The sequence below is a fragment of the Alosa sapidissima genome, chromosome 8 (assembly GCF_018492685.1).
Source record: "Alosa sapidissima isolate fAloSap1 chromosome 8, fAloSap1.pri, whole genome shotgun sequence".
NCBI classification, from domain to species: Eukaryota; Metazoa; Chordata; class Actinopteri; order Clupeiformes; family Clupeidae; genus Alosa; species Alosa sapidissima.
Window position 1 is genome coordinate 6,285,243 of NC_055964.1, and position 21,738 is coordinate 6,306,980.

A 21,738-nucleotide genomic window follows, 5' to 3' on the forward strand; every position below is an offset into this window, starting at 1 on the left:
TGTTCAAATCAGAATTTGAGCAGTGATGACCACATTTTTGGCAGAAAAATAAATAATCATGATCATGCTTAATAAATCATAATTCATAATGATGTGCCCACTGTACCCAATGCTTTAGGTGATGTGCTGTTCATGTATGAGGTCACAAATGACTCATGTCAATTCCTGATGATTCATGAGATGAAGGAATGAAGTAATGAAGTAATACAAAAAACATGAATTAATTCATGCATGAAATCATGATAATTCATGTACACTTATCGTAAAGTGTTACCAATTGTTTCATTATTCATTAAGTTAGCAGTCACATCTCTCATGACTGTGTGTGATGTGGATCAGTGATGGTTCTTATAATGCGTCATGCTGTGTTCTCAGGCCCAGCTGAAGAAGAGAGGTGACTCTGACGGCCCACCAGAGGGCGCTGTTGCTCCTTCTCCATCTCAGCTCTCTCGCTCCCCAAAGTCACCCTTCCTGCCGCGTGCCTCTCGAGTCCTCCCCCCTCCCACTGCAGGCAAAGAGAATGGGTAAACCCTCTATACACACACACACACACACACACACACACACACACACACACACACACACACACACATAAGTACAGAAAACACACAACTAAACACTTTTTCACCCTGCGCGCATTCTGCTCTTAACTTAAGTCTATTTACTTGCCATGAAGGTTACAGGCTTTGGGACGAGCTACTCCAAAATCTGCGAGTTTCTCTCTGCAAGCAACTCTTACTCTTAACTCTGGTTCTAACTACATGTAGATTACAGCCCCTATTTTGCACCCTGGTGCATGGAGTAAAACTCGTTTTCCACCCGGCGCAAAGTTTATTTTCTTATTTTGCACGTCTAATTTTTAAACAATGCCCCAGGGGTGTAGTAATTAACAACCTAGGGAGTGGCCTAGCGCATTGTCTAAAAAACGCTGTTGTGCACCACCTAAAATGCATTACGCCACTGACCAAGAGAAACCTGGTCAGAAGTCTATGGCGGGTTGTTTATATGTTATTTTAAGAGCGCAGTCATATTGGTGGGTGCACAATGCACCATCCTTCTATCCTCCATGAACGCGCACCAGCGCACATCCATGCAAAACATTAGAAATTACACAATTAGGCTAGCCTGGCTAGCACCACCACTTCTCAATGAGACGTGGTCTGGGAACCAAACGTTCATTTTCTCGTATTTGAAAAAAATGCCCGGATCCGTTTATTGGGTGCCACGGATGTCTATCAAATGCGTCTGTGCATAGTTCATCATCGTCTTGCTTTCCCCCCGTTCTGTGATTGGTTCCCCATCTCAGGCGAAAATTTGCTCCATGGTCTCCAGGCTGCCTTAGCGCGCAAGGCAGCATGGGAACACCCAGGCTACAATTAAGCTACAATGGAAAACATAATTAGAATAAAGATATTACGAAATACATCTCACAATGCATTTGCAAATTGGTAATGACGGTTAAAAGTGATTAGGCGAGATCACAGCTGAAAACACACCATCACGAGATATAAGCAACTCCTCTGCAGGATAAACATTGTTTTATTCAGTCATTCGAAAAATATTAGGGTGTTCAAGTGTTGCTTTTTCCAGCCTATGTTTTCAATGGTAATCCATTGTCAGTCAATAGTGAAAGTAACTTACTGCGTACAGTATAACTGCCTTGTCGTTGACTGACACCATGGTGAAGTTAGTTTCACTTTGCCAATGAGTTCAAATAATAGACGAGTGAAAATGCGAAAAGGCTATGCTAGGTTTTAGTAAAGCATGGTTTAGTGGAATGACTGTTACATACGGTCTCGCAAGCAGACTCCTTCAAATGTGCCATTGACTGTCAAAATACCGAAAGGTTTGATAAGGAAAACACTCCCAATGTGGACTGGACATCCTACTAAATTTGAATAAGCTTTTGACTAGTGACGATGCGCTTTAGACTGTCATGATAGGGCCCTACATGGTCAAACAACTTTACAAAATGTTACATTTCAGTATCAAAATTGGTGCTTAATGTGCCGAAAATTGGCATTATCTTTTTATTCCCCATTACAGCGTCACAAGGTGGCCTATTTCCCATAGTTACTTTAGGTATGAGGATACATCATTAAACAGAAAAAATAAACGTTAGATTCACATGACCTTGAGAACAAATAATTTGCTCAATTTCAGTAAAACTCAGAGATATCACTCAATGATGGAAAAGAGCTTATAGAGGGTTGCTGCTAGATTTCTCACCTCCTTTGGATATTGGAGCTTACCAACAATGCAGCATCAGTTTCAACTTAACGTGAAGTCACACTTCATTCAAATCTATCCATTTTATTCCAACTTTACCTAAGTCATCCATATACTTGTGCAGGCGCCTGCACTACTGTCAAGCCGCAATAATCGTTCATATTCTCAAACGGTCATCATCCTATACTGGAATTCATATCCTCTCTTTGATAGTCTCTTATGGTGCCTGGTATTGTTATGTCAGTCTCTCATACTGTCTTATAAACTGCAGGTGTCAGTTTTGTGAGCATTGAAGAGATAAATTTATGTTATGCGAAGCTGCTTTCATATTTCTAGTTAATCTGACGTCTGCCTCCCTCGCAACAGAAATGATGTGCATAGCTAACGTCAATTACCATGTGTTCTTCTTTTTCTTTGCTTTATTTAATATAGTCTATACAGTGATCATAAGCTAAGTCTTTGAAACGTTCTTTCTCAAAAGTGAAATTTTAAATCATGAATCTACACTCCTCAAGCACGTCTTTATAAACAAACCTCCAGGCTGAAGTGAAATCTGGTTAAATTAATTATTTGTTTATGTGATGAAACATCATTTTATTGTAGGTTGTTCGATATGCAGTTCACCTTGCTTACATTTTCAAAATCAAAGACAAATTTATGTTCTTTGTGGATTTAAATGACATTCATAAGGTTAATGAAAAGTCCATGTTCCACGTTTCAACAGCCAAAATTAATGTGGTTTTGGATCAGTTTGGTTCTATTTAAAAAAATTTGCATAATGCTGCCTTGATTTCGACTTACACACTGACGGTGTGACAGAAATGCCAATAGGTGAATGTGTGTAACTCAAATGCACTTAACTGGAGGTGCTTAAAAAAGACTTTTAAAAAGAATTGCGTGTGAATGGGGACATTTGGGCCATATAGTGCTTTGGAATTCAAACTAAATGTAGTGTTTCAGGGCATAATGGCTAATGTGTAACCAGAAGCCTGTGTATTAACTGAATATTGTGTGTGTGTGTGTGTGTGTGTGTGTGTGTGTGTGTGTGTGTGTGTGTGTGTTCATGTATTCATGTATTCATGTCTTCAGGGAGGAGGCTTCACCCCAGTGGCTGAAAGAGCTCAAGTCTAAGAAGCGTTTGAGTCAGTATGAAAATGACGGTTAAGTCTCAAAAGCAGGTAAGCTTGTCTGGGTGTGTGTGTATGTTTTGGAGAGGGTCTTGCCCTATATGAAACCCCAGTTAAGATATAATTTTACTCTTGTCTAGTTCAAATAATTTTTTTTCTTCTTCTTTGCTTATCTCATGCATGATATAGACAGTTTGTCAGTTTATAAGACAGTAGTGTTCATATATTCAGATAGATAGACAGCTAGAGAGAGAGAGTCTTCACTGCGCTTGATGGTCTTTTGGCCCCCACCGTCGACTTTAAGGCAGCCCTGCCTAGCCTAACCCTAGCGCCTTCCAGGCAGCGCTGCATTGAAGTAGCTGGTGGGGGCCAAAAAGACCATATATCCTTTAGTGTCAAGGGAAATCGGTTGTCACTGTCTGTACAGAGCCTCACAAGCATACACACAACACAGGCACATCACAAGCCCATATATTCCACTAACACCCCCTTGTGCACAGCACATACACACACACACACACACACACACATATATAACATCTCTCTCTCTCTCTCTCTCTCTCTCTCTCTCTCTCTCTCTCTCTCTCTCTCTCTCTCTTTTTAGGTTGCCTTAAAACGGGAGACTCAAGACAGAAGCCTTAACCTTTGACCTTGAGTTGACATGGATTTCCACTGCTGCTGCTGACAACAACATTGACGGTGTCAATTACATTTTTCTCTTTCAGTTTTTGTCTCTGTCCCTTCTGCCTGAGTCACCCACATGCGCATGGTGCCTTTATGGTAGAAAACCTCTAGTAGTCTCATGGACAAATGAACAAAACCACAGACACACAACAGTCTTTCTTGTCTTGGTGTGTTCGTCATGCCTGCAGTTCTTTTACAGAGTGTCCTGTCAGACTGTTTGTATAGTCACTTTAGTCTCTCCTGCGATCAGATCAAGAGTGGGGTAGGAACAAACTCCCCAGAACTTTGTTGTATTCAGGAGCAATTATCCTGCAGCACCACAACTCCTGTTAACCTGGAAATGCTTCTGAAATCAGAAGGATAATCCAGTCACTCCATTTGTTTAACTGTCAATGTAAGTTGTTGTATGTTGTTGTTATTGTTGTTTTCTGTTAACTGGTTGTATGTAAACATTTTGATTTATTCTTGTTGTAATTTGTAAATCAAGGGATGATCGAGACAATCATCTGAAGCGTTTGCCATAGGATCACAGGACTGGTTTATAATTCCCAAGGACTAAAAACATGAAATGTGATGGTGTTGTCCCTGGGATCACTGTCAGAGAGACTGTATAGTGTATGTATGGGCAATAAAGTAAAACTGTAATCATGAAATGCTATATTTGTATTTTTGCTGGTTTGAGTAACTGAGTTACATTAAATGATGCTGAGAAATGTGGCAAGTGTTGCATCTTTTTATCTGAAAAGCTCAGTCTTCCAGTCTTCATCAGCTTGCCTGTTGGCCCTTTTCATCCTTGTCCTTAAGGCATACGTTGCTAAACACATGATTTGTCCGGGCTCATAATCAAGTCTGTTTGTTACAGGGGCAATTCTTCAATACACGCAGTAAACACATAAACACACACATTCACATACTAAACTCCTGCTAAAAGAAAAATAAATGAGTCAATGTTACAACATACATAGCACTTTTTTTTTTTTTTTCAAAAGAAGTGACTGCACCACCATAGCCACGATTTGACGCAAAATCAAAACTAGATTTGCATGCAGTACTTACTGTACAGGATTCCAATGCAATCTGGAAAACTCTTGAATACCTTCCCAGCTCAAAATAACATTGTCATCGGAGCATCTGAGTCTTTTTCAGGATTGTTTTGAAACGGGTGCTTGCCATTGTGTATGTGTGTGCATGTGTGTATGTTTGTGCGCATGTGTGTTGATTTTTCCACTATATAATTAATTTTAGATAGGCTGCTTCATCCTTAGGAAATGTCTCACAGCCTGTTTTGCCATTAAGAGCCATTGGACCAAGTTTCAGTATAAAGGATATGAATTCTGCACATCATGAAAATGATGATAATTACAAGTGGCTTCATTTTGTGACCAAATGAAAAAAGGAAACCTTCTGTTCCATATTATTTGCAAACGTCAGATTTCCATTGTGTAGCTTCATTTACAATCACATGACTCACAGCGGGGAAAATAAGTATTGAACACGTCAACATTTTTTTCAGTAAGTATACTTCCAATGAGGCTATTTGCATGACATTTTCACCAGATATTACTATTAACTCAGATAATCCACCCATATAAAAAAATCCAAACATTAAAGTCCATAGGTAGAGTTATGTGTAATAAAGTGGAATGACACAGGAAAAAAGTATTGAACACGCCTGCTGAAATGTCTTAAATACTTTTTGGAAAAGCCTTTATTCGTAATGACAGCTTCAAGGCATTTCCTGTATGACGAAAACTAATCAGTCACAGTATTCTGGTGTGATTCTGGCCCATTCTTTTAAACAGATAGTCCTTTAATATTGAAGATTCCAGGGGTCTCTTGTGAATCCTGATCTTTAGTTAACTTCCAAAACTGTTCAATTGGATTGAAGTCAGGGCCTTGATTTCCTTTCTCTGAAACCAATTGAGAGTTTCCTTTGCTGAATGGTTTAGCCATGTCTCATCCTCATCATCCTGGTGGATGTAAAGATTCTCCCGGAACAAAATGACTCCATGCATCATTCCTTCAACTGTATGAAGTCTGCTAGTACCATGAGATGAAAAACAGCCCCACACCATGATGCCACCACCTCCAAACCTCACTGTTGGTATGGTATTTTTAGGGTGATGCACAGTGCCATTTCTCCTCCAAATATGGTGTGTAGTATGACATCGGAAAAGTTCAATTTTGCTCTCACCAGACCATAATACATTCTCTCAGTATTTCATAGGATTGTCCAAATGTTGTGTAGCAAACTTTCAAAGAGGTTTGACATGTTTTTCTTCAGCAATAGAGTCATGCGGGATGAGCGTGCATAGAGGCCATGGCGGTGGAGTGCATTACCTATGATTTTCTCTGTAACAATTGTACCTGCTGCCTCCAAGTCTTTCTGGAGCTTTCTCTGAGTGGTCCTTGGATCTTGGGCTACTCTTCTGACTATCCTTCTGACTTCCTGGTCAAAAATCTTGCAAGGAGATCCTGTGCATGGCCAGTTAATGATGCAGTGATGTTCCTTCCACTTCCAGATAATGGCTCCAATACTGCTTGCTGGATGATTCAGAAGTTTTGAAGTGTATCTGTAACCAGTTCCATTGATATGTTTTGCAACAATAAGGTTGCAAAGGTCTTGGGAGGGCTCTTTGCTTTTACCCATCATGAAATGTTTCTTGTAACCTTGGTAACAAAAAACCTTTTTATAGCCCACCAGTATGTAGGCCTACTAACCCACCTTATATCAATTTGCACAGATAGGAGGGATAATTTCTCTAATTACTTATAAATTCCAGTTTGTTTCTTGCCATTCATTGCCTTTGTGTACTGCTTTTTCTTAGCATGTTCAATACTTTTTCCCTGTGCCATTCCACTTTTTTACTCATAACTCTACTTTTAGACATTAATGTTTAGATTTTTATATATGTGTGGATTACCTAAGTTAATACTAATGTCCGGTGAAAATTTCATGCGAATAGCCTCACTGGAAGTATACTTACTGAAAAAAATGTTGACGTGTTCAATACTTATTTCCCCCGCTGTACATACACATTTACAGTATATACAAATATATCAATCTGTGTGACCTGTAAAATTAGGCCTAGGGTCAGCTTTCTTCCCTGCAGTTCAGCTATGCCACACACATACCCCACTATGCATTCATAATTTATGATTGATTGTCTACCATTTGACTTGGCTACTTGGCCTTATTTTACTGAGCTGTGACATTTTGTTTTATTGACAGAAGGACACTCACAAGAGTACAATTCATAAGTCAAGCATACAATATTAACATCTGGAGGAATGTCATTTTGACAAACATCAAGTCTTCTCTTTATCTTTATTTTCTTTGTTCAACTCCTAGTCATTTTGATAGAACAACACTGTTCTAACCAAAGATTCTATATTCTCCGCTCTAGAATCTTTGGTTCTAACTCCGACATGTCCGTCTTCATCTCATGTAGGGAGTAGGCCTAGGTAAAAATGTTCCACCAGTCATTTTTTCCCCCTATTTGATCATGTCATATCATTCAGTGAAGCTGTTGAATGGTCAAGCATCATAAACTACGTCTTATAATATGATGATACAGTTGAGTTGGGTCTGTTTTTCAGTGCAGTTTATCTGTTTTGTCTGTCTCTGTGTGCAAGTTCACACACACTGCTGATACTATTTTCATGAAATTTTGTCTAGAGGTGTAGGATGGGCCAAGGAAGAACCCATACAATGTTAATTAGCACATCCGACTCAAGGGCTGCCTCAACAAATAGACTTTCACTTTCCCAACCGTTTTTCATTGTTAGAAATAGCTTATCACTCCACATCATGCAGACATTCTATAGAAAGTAGTCTACTTGGACACCGTGGTTTAATAGAAGCCATTAATTCAGCTACAGATTATGTTTGATTAAGAGTGTCGTCCTTTTTGTTTTATTTAGTATTCACATCAGGACCATGCCAATTAAAATGTCTTGAATTTCCCCTGGGGATCAATAAAGTATCTATCTATCCATCTATAAGAGACATAAACACAGATGGATGCATTTGGTGAATTTGGAATATGGAGATGAAGGTGAAACATACTGTATCTGGACACATGCATATTGATACTAATATCAATGATTCATGTGGAGTGCAGATGCACAGTCAGAAACTGCTAGAAGCACAGACATGTTGGGGCTTTGATCTGTTCTCTGATCACAGAATAATATTAATATTGGTCTTCCTGCAGACCACCACAACAGAACTGACCTCCTGTGACTGAAGATGACCACTTTTCAAAAATCAAGTAAGTTAACGTACCATCGGATAACCTGATTCTTGACCTTAGCCCAACCATAGTCATTCGCTCTCTATCTCTCTCACACACAGACACACACATAAATACACAGACATGGAGGTCTACAACTTTCTCTTTGGCAGAGTCTCTGGCATCAACATCATCAACATCAACCTCAAAGGTGCTTTGCAGTTCCTGCTTCATCTAGTAAGAAAAGTCTAGCAGTGAGGTGACTTCCTCATAGCTTAATTGAATATAATATCACATATGTTTTGCTCAAAATCGTATTGCTACATTGAGGTAACAGAAAGAGGGACATGGTTCTGGCATGGACCTATCAGCAGCTGTCTAGTCAGCATTGCCACATGAGATCCACACTGCAGCTGAGTAAGTCATTAATCCTCCTACTGGTCCAGCATCCCCACTTGGAACATGACTCAGTTCAAATGTCCTGCTGTGTCAACTGTCGTGCTGTGTCATATCATGGACTCGTCCATCTACTCTGCTCTCTGCCTCTGAGATAGTCAGGCTGGCCATACTGCATGATCAGTGATTTAGAGCGATTTTTAGCAGATTTAGAGATTCCTTCACCAAGCAACAAAGAAAACATCAAGGTCCAAAGGTCTCCATCCCCACTATAATCAATGGAACTGGCTACACCAGACATGATAGTGGCACATACGTTCAAAAAATTAGACCAGTCCTCTAAAACAATCTTTACGCTACACAAACGTAGTGCTTCAGTTGCAGACCCAGTGTATCCTCCCAGTTAGCCTATCAAAAGAGGTGCATCTTTTATGACACACAGCATATCAGGAACAATTTCAGGAGTATTTCCACCGGGGAACTGCAGGGATCCAGTGACCTTTCAGAAAGAGGGTATTTGGCAGCCTGGATTTATGGTTTCACAAACCAGTCCTGTTAACTTGTGGGATACCCAAAGAGTCCAAATGTGATGAGTTGGGAGTGAGACTGAGGTGGGGCTAATAAGCTCTCGCTGTTGTCATGTCTGTCTAGGGGTCAGGAATGTAAACAACTGGTTTGAGATGGAATAAATACAAAAAGGTCATGTAGGGTAAGCTGAAAATAGTTAATAGCCTATACAGGAATAGAATAGTAGGGGAAAAGAAAGTCCACAAATAAAGGCCGGTTCTAAGCAGAACAGCAAAAGCAAGGCCTGGAAAACAGGCTCTGCCATTGCAGGCCTTCGTGTCGGACTCTCCCTCTGAGAGTGGTGAGAGCGGTGGTGATGGCGTGAGCTGCAGAGTGTGGCTTGTGCTGAGTGGTGCAGCAGGGTGTAGCAGCATGGCAGAGTGGCAAACCCTACTGCCCACTCACCAGCACAGAGCTGTCACTCATCAGCCAGTCACCATGGTCACTGCAAGCAAGCTCTTAGTTTAGAATGTTTAGTGTGATTTAGGAGTACTCTAGTCTTAGTGTAAATGCTTTGGGAATATGGGCTCTGAACAAACCAAAACAACGTGCAAAACACCCAGGAACATAACACTATAGTAATGAGGTGTGCAAATGTAAATTCAAGCTTGTTTATTGGCCATGAAGAGATCTTAGGCTTGGACATTTTTTTTCATAAAATTAAAGTTATTTATGTAGTTTTGAGGAACAGAGATGCTTTTTTAAAAGGTTGATTAATGCTTAGAATGGGTTAAGAGAAAGTACAGTTCATCATTGAGCAAGCATGATACAATAAAATTGTTAGGATGCCGAGTTGGGATGCCGAATTGTTGGCTGTATGTACTATGATGGATTCTTTCATGGCTAAATCATAAAACAATGTAATACAATTTGTCCTCAAATACATAAACAGGTTAACACTTGTTAAGACCATATTTAAGAGACCATGTTCTTTTTGGCAAAGAAAACAAATGTGATGATTGACACACACTAAAATAGAAGAAAGGTTGGTCCACTTTGTGTACAAAATTATTTACCAGGATGAAGAAAACATTCTGTCCACAAAACAAAAGTTGTTTATCACTGTTTTGATGAAATAAATTCTGTAGTAGAGATTTATTGTGAATTCAGAAATGTTTGCATGTTTGTTCAGGTATAAGGTTTTGACTGTATTGAAGATGGAGAAGTGGAGAGCAGCGGGGAGGGCAGAGGAGAGGAAGATGAAGGTGAAGAAGCAGAGAGAGTTTCTCAGATCAGCAGCAGGTGAGAGAAACCTCCAGCTGTCAAGCCTACACATGAGACACACACACACACACACACACACACACATACCGGATCTCCGTGATTGGCACAAAAACACAAAGAGCATCACTTACACATTCAATAGCACACACACACACACACTCACACACACACTCTCTCACACACACACACACATAGACACACACAGACACTCACACACAGACACTCACACACACACACACACACAGCACCCAGCACACAGAGACACACACAGAGACACACACATACAGAGACATAGACACAGACACACTCTCTCACTCACACACAGACACACACACACACACACACACACACACACACACACACTCACACACTAACACACACACTCGCACACACACACACACTCTCACACACACACACACATACACACATTCACTAGTTCGCCCTTCGATATGATTGCTTCAGCTAGACTAGAGCATATGGGAGAAGTGCGTGTTTGGCGAGGTAGCTGTCCGTGGTCCTGGAGTGCCTGGAGCGGAGATCGTGATAGAGCGATGACCGCTTGCACCCCAAAAGATCACAGAGAAAGGCCGCTACCGACTACATAAGTGCTTGCTGAGCAAGTCGTAAATCCGCTAGATTGGAGCGGATGTAGGACTGGTAGGCATCCGAGGACCAACGGCCCAGTATTTTAATTTGTTATTCCGATAAGCCGTTGAGCGCGGCTGTTGTGGCAGCTCTTATCCTGAAGGAGTGTGCGGAGTAGCGGTCCGCGGGAAAACCAGATTTGACTAGAATGGTTTTTAAGAGTGTCTGGAACCTGTGGCGAGTGATGGGTAGCCCTTCATCTGACACGAAGAGCGGGCTAGTAGACGAAGCTTGAGCTGACCGATATGAGATGTAGTGAGATAGGTATTGGAAAGGCTGAAGATCTGAGGCGGAGTTAAAAATGAATATGGAGTGTCCTTTTCGGAACTGGTCGGTTTTACTCTGTTTGATGGTAAATCGAATGGTGTCTTGGTCTAGCTGCTCTAGATCTGCGATGCACGGGTGGACATCGGGAATGAAGAGGGACGAAGGGCATGTAAACTCGCTACATCTCAGCAGCCCAAAAAAGGCCAGTAGAAACATAACGGAGATGGTGAAATCGGAATGCGGTGAAATGAACCCTTTGCGAAGGGTAGCGAGGCAGGTGGCGAGAATGCTTGAGGTAATGGGAAGGCGGGAGTCTTGGGGGACTGGCTGTTGCCTGCGGATACCTTTGATTAACAAGCCTATCCTGGTGTCGGAGAAGGAAGGGCATTCGGAGCTGTGGAGGAGTTTGAAGAAGAAATGAATGCCAGCTAGGTAGACTCTAATGGAAGAGACTCTGATCCCGAGTGAAGTGTGGGCGTAGGTGATAAATAATGATATGGTGACTGCATCGAAACTGGGAAATGGATGTGAGTGCTTTGCATGGAACTGTTTGAAGCAAGACCAAGCAGTCCAGTAGGCCACGGGGATGCAAACCAGCACCCTTTGAAAAAGCCTCCGAAGCCTATTGGGGGGGCTGCGTCGGTGTATAACTGGAGGTCTTCTGGAGATGATTGGCAGTCGTCGTAGAACATGCACAGGCCATTCCATTCGTCTAAAAACATCCTCCAGAGTTTGAGATCGGCCAGACACTGGGCATCTAGAGTTCCGACGTCTTCGAGAGATGGGGTTGCTGAGGCGCAGTTTAGGAGATGCGAGATGAAAGGGCGGCCCTGGGGAACGATTCGCATGGCGAAATTGAGGTGGCCTAGAAGGGAGAGAACTTCTTGTTTGGTGTGAGATGGCGAGGTTATAAACTCGTTCAACAGTAAAGAGATTCTGTTTTTTTTCTCTTTAGGGAGAGATGAAGAGAATTCCTCGGTATCTAAAATGATTCCGAGGAATCCGAGTCTGGATAAAGGACCGCACGTCTTCTCGACTGAGAGTGGGACTCCCAGTTTGTTGAATACGTCAACTAGCGTAGAAATGCCTAGGGCCGGTGGGTAGGAATGGGGGATAAATACGAGAAAGTCATCCAGAAGATGAACGAGAAATGGGAGCTTATAATTATTTTGGAGAATCCAGCACAAGGCTTCTGATAGCGTATCAAAAAGCCGAAGGTGAGGCGAACTGCGAAATAGTATCTCTTATGCCATTTGACTCCGAAGAGGTGCCAGAATTCAAGATTAATGGGCATGACTTTGAAGGCTGAGGTGATGTCCGCTTTAGCTAGCCAGCAACGTCTGCCTGCCTTTTTAATCAGAGCGATAGCGTCGTCGACGGAGTGGTAGTGCAGCGAGAACTCTTCTAGTGGAATCAAACTGTTAATGCTGGGAGTGGTACTATTGTGCGGAGCTGAAAGGTCGATGATAAGTCTCTTTTTCCCTGAGTATTTGCGCGTAGCTACGCCTATGGGGTTGATCCTGTAGACTGGGAATGGAGGCTTGGTGAACGGACCGATCATAAAACCGGATTCGACCTCTTTGCTTAGGAGTGAGGTGACCACCTCTGGATCTTCGACGGCGGATTGAAGGTTTTTACAAACGAAAGACTCTGTAGGTCTTGCTAAAACACCTGGATGGAACCCGTGCGTCAACCCCGAAGTCAAATAGTCGCAAAATTCCCTATTTGGATTGGACTGAAGTTCTGAATGGAGAGCAGGAACAATGATTGGAGTTTTGGAGAGGTACTTTTTAAACTTTTTATTTATGTTCTTGAGTGCGGAACAGACTGACTTGGCGTGGGCGCCTGCGCAGTAGCTGCAAACGTAGAGGTAACGGCAGGAGGATTGGCGACACTGAGCAAAGTTAAATCTTCGGCAGATTTCTCGACCTTTCCAGGAATGCTCGTCTTCTTCCCTGGCTTCTCCTGCCAAAGCATCGGGGATGCGGGGAACATAGGATGAGGATTTCGGGGCTGTGGAGCTGGTGCTGGGGAGTTGGTGGTCGGGGTTGACTAGTGGACACTCGACCGCGCCGTGACTGGGGCTATTGCAGAGGGGACAAGATGGCTTAAGTCCTAGGAAAACGCGGTTATGGAGCTCCATATCGAGCGCGCCCCAGTAGGGGTTTTGGTTCCAGAGGCCGACTCTGGCGGCGCATTTTGCTGAAAACAGCCTGTAGGAGCCGCATTTGAGTTTATTTTTGGTTTCATAATTTACTTATAGTTGTCTTTTTCGTTCCATTGGAGAGTGCTCCTTCTACAGGTGGAGAGGGTGCTACCCTATAAATTGGGGCGTGTAGCGCATGACGAGGAGAAGGCGTGCCAGCAGTTACAGTCTTTGACCTCGGCCTGGATCTGCGTTACCGGAGCTTGGCTACGGAGAAAGCTGAACTCCGCTCCAAAGACATACTTATGGACATTTAAAGCAATTTGCAACTTTATTTTATACCTTATATTTATTTGCAATAAATACCGACAAGCTTTCAACAACAACCTTCTTGGATTTTCTTGGATTCGGGCCGCGAGTCTGACCCTGCACCCGCATTCTCCAGGTGGTTGAAAACAATAGGAAGAAAACAGGGGGTTACAGGAAAAACCTAAGCATTGTTTTTTGCCACTACACAGCCGGTGGTACGTATAAAAATGGGCTCCCCCGTAGGACACGGCTAGGCCGGCGATGATGGCCAGGTAGTCATTTAACTCTTTGCGTCGGCTGGGGAACACGGAACAGATGACTTCTGTGTAGATGGTAAAAGCTACGGTGAACTCGGGAAATTACAGAATTTTTGATGCTGGGCCAGAATGTTAAAACCAGTTCGCCGCACACTAAATCCCGGTTATGAGAGGGAATAGGAAGGGAGGGAAGAATGGTAGAAAGGTCTACGTCTGCACCTGACAAGATGAGGTTCCTGGTGGACGCTGTGACTGGTGGTGGAATGCTGTAGCGTGAGGAGGCGGTGGAAGGGCCTTTGCTGTGGCTAATGAATAGCTTGGAAGCCGGAACGGGACGTCGTGGTCCGCGGCACTCGCTGAGTGCGAATGACTCACTGCGGCGGGCTGGTCTAGCGCGGAGCCGGGGAAGAGATGGGAAGGGAGAAAAGGGGGGAGGGAGGGAGCGGTCGCTGACGCGACCGGAAGGGGAGCAACCTGGGACAGGGTCGCGGGGAGTGGGACGGGGAAGGAAAGAGGGTTAGGGGGGAGTAGCGACGCGGTCGCTATCGGCGCCGGCTGAGACCAGGTGCTCGCTAGCTCGTAAGAGAGATGGGGAGCCAGCGAGTGGAATCTTCGAGCTGACGCTTCGTGAGCTGAGGCGTGCTGTACAGACGTGGCTCCCGGAATGGAAAGGGGAGGGGGGAAAGGGGGGAGGGAGGGAGCAGTCGTCGGAACGACTGGAGGTGGGGCAGCCCTGGACCGAGTCCTGGCTAGGGGAGGTGGATGGGGGAGGGAAGGAATGGGTGGGGGGAGTAGCGACGCGGTCGCTACCGGGGCCGTCTGGAGAAGTGGAGTCGGACCCGGAACTACGGTGGAGATGCGGCGGGAAGAAAGTCGGCGGGAAGGAGCCTGAGCCGCTGACGTGGCAGTAGCTGTGGCTGAAGCGGCGGAATGATACGCTCTGAAGCGTGTGGTGCCGGAGAGTGCTGTCGGCGTGCCCGGTTCGCGAGGTGGCTGGTGGTGTGAGCTTCGTCCGGCTGAATGGCCATGATGCCAGAAAGAGCAGCCTACTTCCTGTTCCGGAGAGGAAAACAAGGGGGGGGAGCGGGAGGACGAAAAGACCGGGTTATCCGACCTACGGAATGCGATGCCGCGGGAATGGAGAGTGCTGCGGATGCGGGCCACTGTCCAGTGAATAGGGTCATCGCCTTGCTGGCGCTGGGTCCTGGTGCTGCCGCGAGATGAGACTGAGCGAGAGATGCTGCCCCGGACGGGGGCAGGAGAGGAGCGCCTTCTGCGACCCTGTGTGCTTGGTTCCCTACGCTGGCGGCGAGGGGAACGAGTAGGATTATTTTCGCCCGGCGGAAGGCCTTGGGTGTCGGGTGTTGGCGGGACGAAGTTGTCCTCCAGATCGCTGGAAGAGGCGTGGATTTCCAGTTCCATGATAGCTGTCTTGTCTGTGCGAACAATACTCGGACTGAATGATTTCGCGGACGCCGGAGCGTGTTATGTATGGAAAAGGAGGTCGGCTTAAATACCCTGCGGCGGCAGTGGGTGAGTTAATTGCTGTCAATCATCCCGAAGGCTCCTCCCGAACTTTGTTTAGAAAACAACATCACTCGCGCACACACACACACACTCTCACACTCACACACACACACACACACACACTCTCACACACAGACACATACACACACACCCTCACGCCACACACACAGACACACATACACACACAAACACACACATACACACGCACACACACACACACACACACACACACACACACACACACACACACACACACACACACACAGACACACTTTCTCACACACACACACACACACAGCCATCACATCTTAGAGACACACAAATGCACAACTAAAACATAGTCACAGAATTACAATCCTTCTGTTTCCAGGTGGAGTTCCACACATCTCAGACATGGGCATTGTGCTGCTGGGGAACAGAGCTGCTGGGAAGAGTTCATCAGGAAACACCATCCTGGGCAGAAAGGAGTTTGATACTGTAGGCAGAACAGCTGAGTGTGTGAAGAGAGAAGGAGAAACAGCAGGGAGACACATCACTGTAGTGGAGGCACCAGGATGGTGGATTAACTCCACTGTAGAGCTAACTCCTGAACGTGATAAACGAGAGATTGTCCTCAGTGTGTCTCTGTGTCCTCCAGGACCCCATGCTGTGGTACTGATAATATGAATTGACAGAAACATACAGAAGAGCAGTGCAGGAACACATGGAGCTGCTGGGTGAGAGTGCCTGGAGTCACACTATAGTGCTGTTTACCTATGGGTACTGGCTGGGAGACACAAGTATTGAGCAGCACATTGAGAGTGGAGGAGAGGCTCTGCAGTGGGTTGTAGAGAAATGTGGGAACAGGTATCATGTTGTAGACAATGAGAAGAGTGATGGTGGCCAGGTGACAGAGCTGCTGGTGAAGATAGAGGAGATGGTGGCAGGAAACAGAGGCCATCAGTTTCACTTTCACAGAAATATTTCTATGAAACTGCAAGAGAAGAAGAAGGAAGAAGACAGAAGAGCAGAGGAGAGGAAGATGAAGGTGCAGAAGCAGAGACAGACTCTCAGATCATCAGCAGGTGAGAGACATTTCCAGCACTCAGATTTACACAAGACATGTTTAAATGAACTTCTCACAGCTCATGTGTACTCCATGCATTATCACTCTGTCCTGTATTTGCTCCCTCTGTTTTCCTTTTTTACACAAACTCTGTCTCTTCCTCCTTCTCTCTCTCTCTCTATCTCTCTCTGTCTCCTTCCCTATTTCTCTCTCTCTGTCCCTCCCTGTCTCAAACACACACACACACACACACACACACACACACACACACACACACACCCACACACAGGAAACAGAGGCCACACACACACACACACCACATACACACACACACACACAGACACACACACACACACACACAGACACACTCACTCACACTCACTCACACGCACACACACACTCACACACACACACACACACACACACCACATACACACACACACACACACACACACTCACACACACACACACACACACACACACACACACACACACACACTCACACTCACACCTGAAACACAAGAACATAGCAATCACATCTAAGACACACACAAATTGCACAACTAAAACATACACAAAAGCCCAGAGTTAATCAATGATAATTCTATGATAGTAAAAGGATTTGCAGTGGGCTTCACAGAATTATAATCCTTCTATTTCCAGGTGGAGTTCCACACATCTCAGACATGGGATTGTGCTGCTGGGGAACAGAAGAGAAGGGAAGAGTTCATCAGTAAACACCATACTGGGCAGATAGGAGTTTAGCACCTCAGGAAGATCAGCTGAGTGTGTGAAGAGAGAAGGACAAACAGCAGGAAGACGCATCACTGTAGTGGAGGCACCAGGATGGTGGAGTTACTACACTGTAGCAAACTCCTGAGCGTGATAAACGAGAGATTGCCATCAGTGTGTCTCTGTGTCCTCCAGGACCCCATCCTGAACATTAATGTGAGTGCATCATTCACAGAGACAGACAGAAGAGCAGTACAGGAACACATGGAGCTGCTGGGTGAGAGAGTCTGGAGTCACACTAACTTGTCAAAAACAACAAACCCATGTTTAAATTAATAAATAAATAAATAATCACTGTTCACTTGCTCAAAAACACAACACAACACAACACAGCTCACTCACAATTAATATTTCCCTTCTCTGACTAAACTTTACTGAACGTCTTAGGATGCCCTTCAATGACCCCACCCCTTATCAAACATTGCTCTATCTAAACCCACTAATTATTTCCCCCAATCATAAACCCATCAGAAATTAGTTGTGGCACAGGAGGGAGCAAGACACACACTCAGAACAGAACAGGGGAAACACTGGGGACAGTCCAACAGGGGGTAAATAGCCTCAGCACTATACTATATCATGTACATTTCCAAAACTCATTAATTAATGGGATATTAGTAATACACCTATAGGCTAAGGAAATATAAATATATAACATGATGTTTTGGTCCCATGTTTCGTGAACTGTGAGAAAAGATGTAATTTTCTCCATGGCAACAGAAAGGATGTTTCTCTCAAATATCATGCAGTATCCACAATACTGTGCATTCACAGACTTATAGCAACTTCAAGTCAGTAACATCTTTGAGATTGTTTCATGTTGAAATTATATTTTTTTGTTCAGTGCATAATTTGTTGTGTTTCATAAAAGGCTCAATCTACCCTACAACTTTGAGTATGTTCTGCTAATTCTAGACCATCTGAAGGATGTATCTACAATAACTGTGAACTACAATAATTGCATTGGAAAAGGATCATATGGAACAGTTTACTCAGGCTTGTACCAGGGAACCACTGCTGCTGTAAAGATCATCCGCATTGAAGATAGTTCAGTCATCACAAATGAGTTTCTCATACCTTTGTAAGTGTGTGTCTGTGTATGTGTATATATGTTTATTTATGGTTTATTGTTCAGTTCAATAAATATCATCCTATTTATGCCATTCAAACATAATTGTTTGGTTATTCTGTTTTTTATGTTTTTACAATATGCATGCAACTGCATTAATACCATCAGTATACTGTACTGTAAACATTATTAAATTCCATTTGTTAAAATATTGACCAAAGCTCACATTTACTATTCTTCAGGAGTTTATCTCACCCCAACATTGTGCGGATGATGGCTGTAGCCAAAAGCGAGACACAGATCCTCATTGCTAATGAGTACATCCATGGGGCCAATCTCCAGCAGGTTGTTTATACAGACACGCCTATCAAGGTAATGAACCGACTGATCATATGGGGTGTTTGGTTCAGTAATGTCCATCAGCGGGAGATACAGAAGGTGAATGATGGGTTTTTACTGTGTGTTAGCTTTCCTGGTTAAATGGTATAAGTTAGGCCTATTACACAACATAAATTGTGGTGGCGACCCAAATAAAATCTCCTGCGACCCAGTCTTTGGGAACCAATGGCCTAGAAATCTAGACACACCCTAGCGGCAGCAAATTTAATTTGCTGCCCGGGTTAGTCTAGCAACTCTCTGTTGGCTTGCAAGCTGGAAAAATGAAACTTCGATAGGGCCAATACCATTGTGTATAGAGTTGTTAGGCGGGCTTAACATAATGATTGATGGCAGAGTTGAAACGGTTCGGTGTGAATTCTGCTACTTGAAAACAAAGAAGGTGGATGTTGCTGTTGGTGAAGAGCGTGACACAAGCTAAGCTTTTTTTAAGTAGGCAAAAGTTTGAACTAGCCAACTAGCTCCGCTGGTGGAAAAACACATGGGACTCATGAGTTGTAGCGCTACCCTATTGCATGCAGAGGGAATTTGAAACACAACTAATTATCCCGCCCCTCGGACTGAGCACTGCGAATGTTGCATCCCCAGACCCTACATTTTAATGTGCGTCTGGCTCGTCAGGCTAGTTGTAGTGTATACTGGGTAGGATTTCCTTGTGCTATACAATATACCTGTAGAGAGAGTCACAAGTTTTAAATACCTTGGTGTCCACATTACTGAAGACTTAACATGGACTGTTAACACTCAATATGTTCTGAAGAAGTCCAGACAACGACTCTAATTCCTTTGTCAGCTAAGGAAATTCAAAGTTTCTACATCCATCATGAAGGCCTTCTACACTTCAGCGGTTGAGAGTGTTCTAACTGGTAGCATCATCACCTGGTATGGGAACTCCCCAGTTAGAGATTGTAGTACTCTGCAGAGAGTAGTGCGCTCAGCTGAACGTACTATAAGAACTCAACTCCCTGCTCTACAAGATATCTATTCCAGAAGAGTACTCCTAAGAGCCCAAAAGATTATGAAGGACTCTTCTCATCCTAACAATGGATTATTCCTACCGCTGAAATCAAGAAGATGCCTATGTACACAAAGCCAGAACTGAGAGACTCAGGAGAAGTTTTTATCCCCAGGCCATCCGAACTCTGAACTCACACTATACTGACTTTGCACACATTCACTCCTCAGCACTCTCAAACATTTCCCAACTCTGAACTCACACTATACTGACTTTGCACTCATTCACTCCTCAGCACTCATGACCCCCCCCCCCCCACACACACACACACCCACACACACCTACAAGACTTTTAGCACTTTTACATCCCTCTCCCTATGCTACAGACCTTTTATTTATTTTCTTATTTCATCACACGTCAAAACACACACACACACACACACACACACACACACACACACACACACACACACACACACACACACACACACACACATATCTGACTTTCTCCAACTTTTGCACACTTTTTATTTATTATTTTTGATTTCTCCTCCATCTACCCATGTCCTTGATTGCCTAGCCTTTCTGCCCCCCCACCCCCCACCCCACCCCCATCCCCAACACACACACTTACATCATCACTGTCATCACTTCACATACATACAGCACTCCTCTACATACTTGCTGCACACTGCCCCCCCCCCCCCCCACACACATACACAGCACATTGTCTTCAGGATCTTCTCCAACACACATCCTCTACATACTTACAGCACACTGCCCCCACCTACCCACACACACACACTACACACACACACACACAGTCACTGCTCCACTCCCGCCCACACACACATCTTCACTGTCATCACTCACATACATTACATACAGTACTCTGCTTGCAATAGTAAGTCCCTGCCCTACATACACAGCACATTATTTCATCAGGAAGCTTCTCCAACACACATCCCCAACATACTTACAGCACACTGCCCCCCCCCCAATACACAGCACATTGTCTCATGAGGAAGCTTCTCCAACACACATATTGCACACTGCCCTCTCCCCACATACACAGCACACTATCCCATCTCCCCTGTCATCCCCCCAACACACACACCAAGACCCCTGGCAGTTGGGTTAGCCCCTTGAGCCGTGGATCTGCCCAAGGTTTCTTGGTAAGGGAGTTTTTCCTTGCCCCTGTTGCTCTTGGGTGCTCCTTGTTGGTGCCCCCCACCCAATCCCAATCCTCCCCCACCTTTTTTACCCCCCCCCCCCCCCCCCCCCAGGCTGACACCAGACATAATTTCACTGCATTTCTTACTTCCAGTAACTATATGCATGTGACAATAAACTTCCTTGTATCCTTGTATCCTTGTATATCTGACAATATATAAGAAATGCATGAACTTGTCGGCCTTACCATTAATAACTGTGTGACAAGTTTAACCTCACATATTGTGTTGCAAAGGGTTCAAGACAACTTGGAAGGGGTCCAAAAAATATCAGATGGACCTGGAGTTTTCCTGATTTTCTTTGAGATCTTCATTCTTTCAGATTCAGATGACTGAGGTCACCTATATGAATTTGGCTATTTGCTGTCGGGAACAAAGAGGATGATTGTACAAGATGTGTTTATGAATATCAGTACACCATTTCTCATATGTGTTTGAGATTGAGCGATGCAGTGTAGTGGTTAACCTGTTGAGGAGTACGGTCACAAATATGTGATCAGATGCAGCTGGGCTTCTGGGAGTACGATCACAAATATGTGATTAGAAGTTTTTGAAAAAGGTTCTATACCATGACGCAACAATTACCCTCAGGGACTTTCCTGCCATTAACCCTTAAAGGTGTAGGTTTTTGAACAT

General features: G+C 44.0%; 1 protein-coding gene across 2 annotated transcripts; it reads left to right on the forward strand.

The window, feature by feature from the left end:
- The first annotated feature begins 8,250 nt into the window (after window positions 1–8,250).
- On the forward strand, window positions 8,251–16,279 carry LOC121715239 (GTPase IMAP family member 4-like). Of its 2 annotated transcripts, none has more exons than XM_042100726.1 (3): window positions 8,251–8,314; window positions 10,371–10,480; window positions 15,984–16,279. In XM_042100726.1, exons 2-3 carry the CDS (start codon window positions 10,396–10,398, stop codon window positions 16,277–16,279), a joined length of 381 nt encoding a protein of 126 aa, XP_041956660.1. In that variant the 5' UTR covers window positions 8,251–8,314; window positions 10,371–10,395. The 2 variants fall into 2 exon arrangements, with proteins under 2 accessions (XP_041956660.1, XP_041956659.1); XM_042100725.1 differs by lacking the exon at window positions 8,251–8,314 and adding an exon at window positions 8,623–8,692.
- Window positions 16,280–21,738: the final 5,459 nt, after the last annotated feature.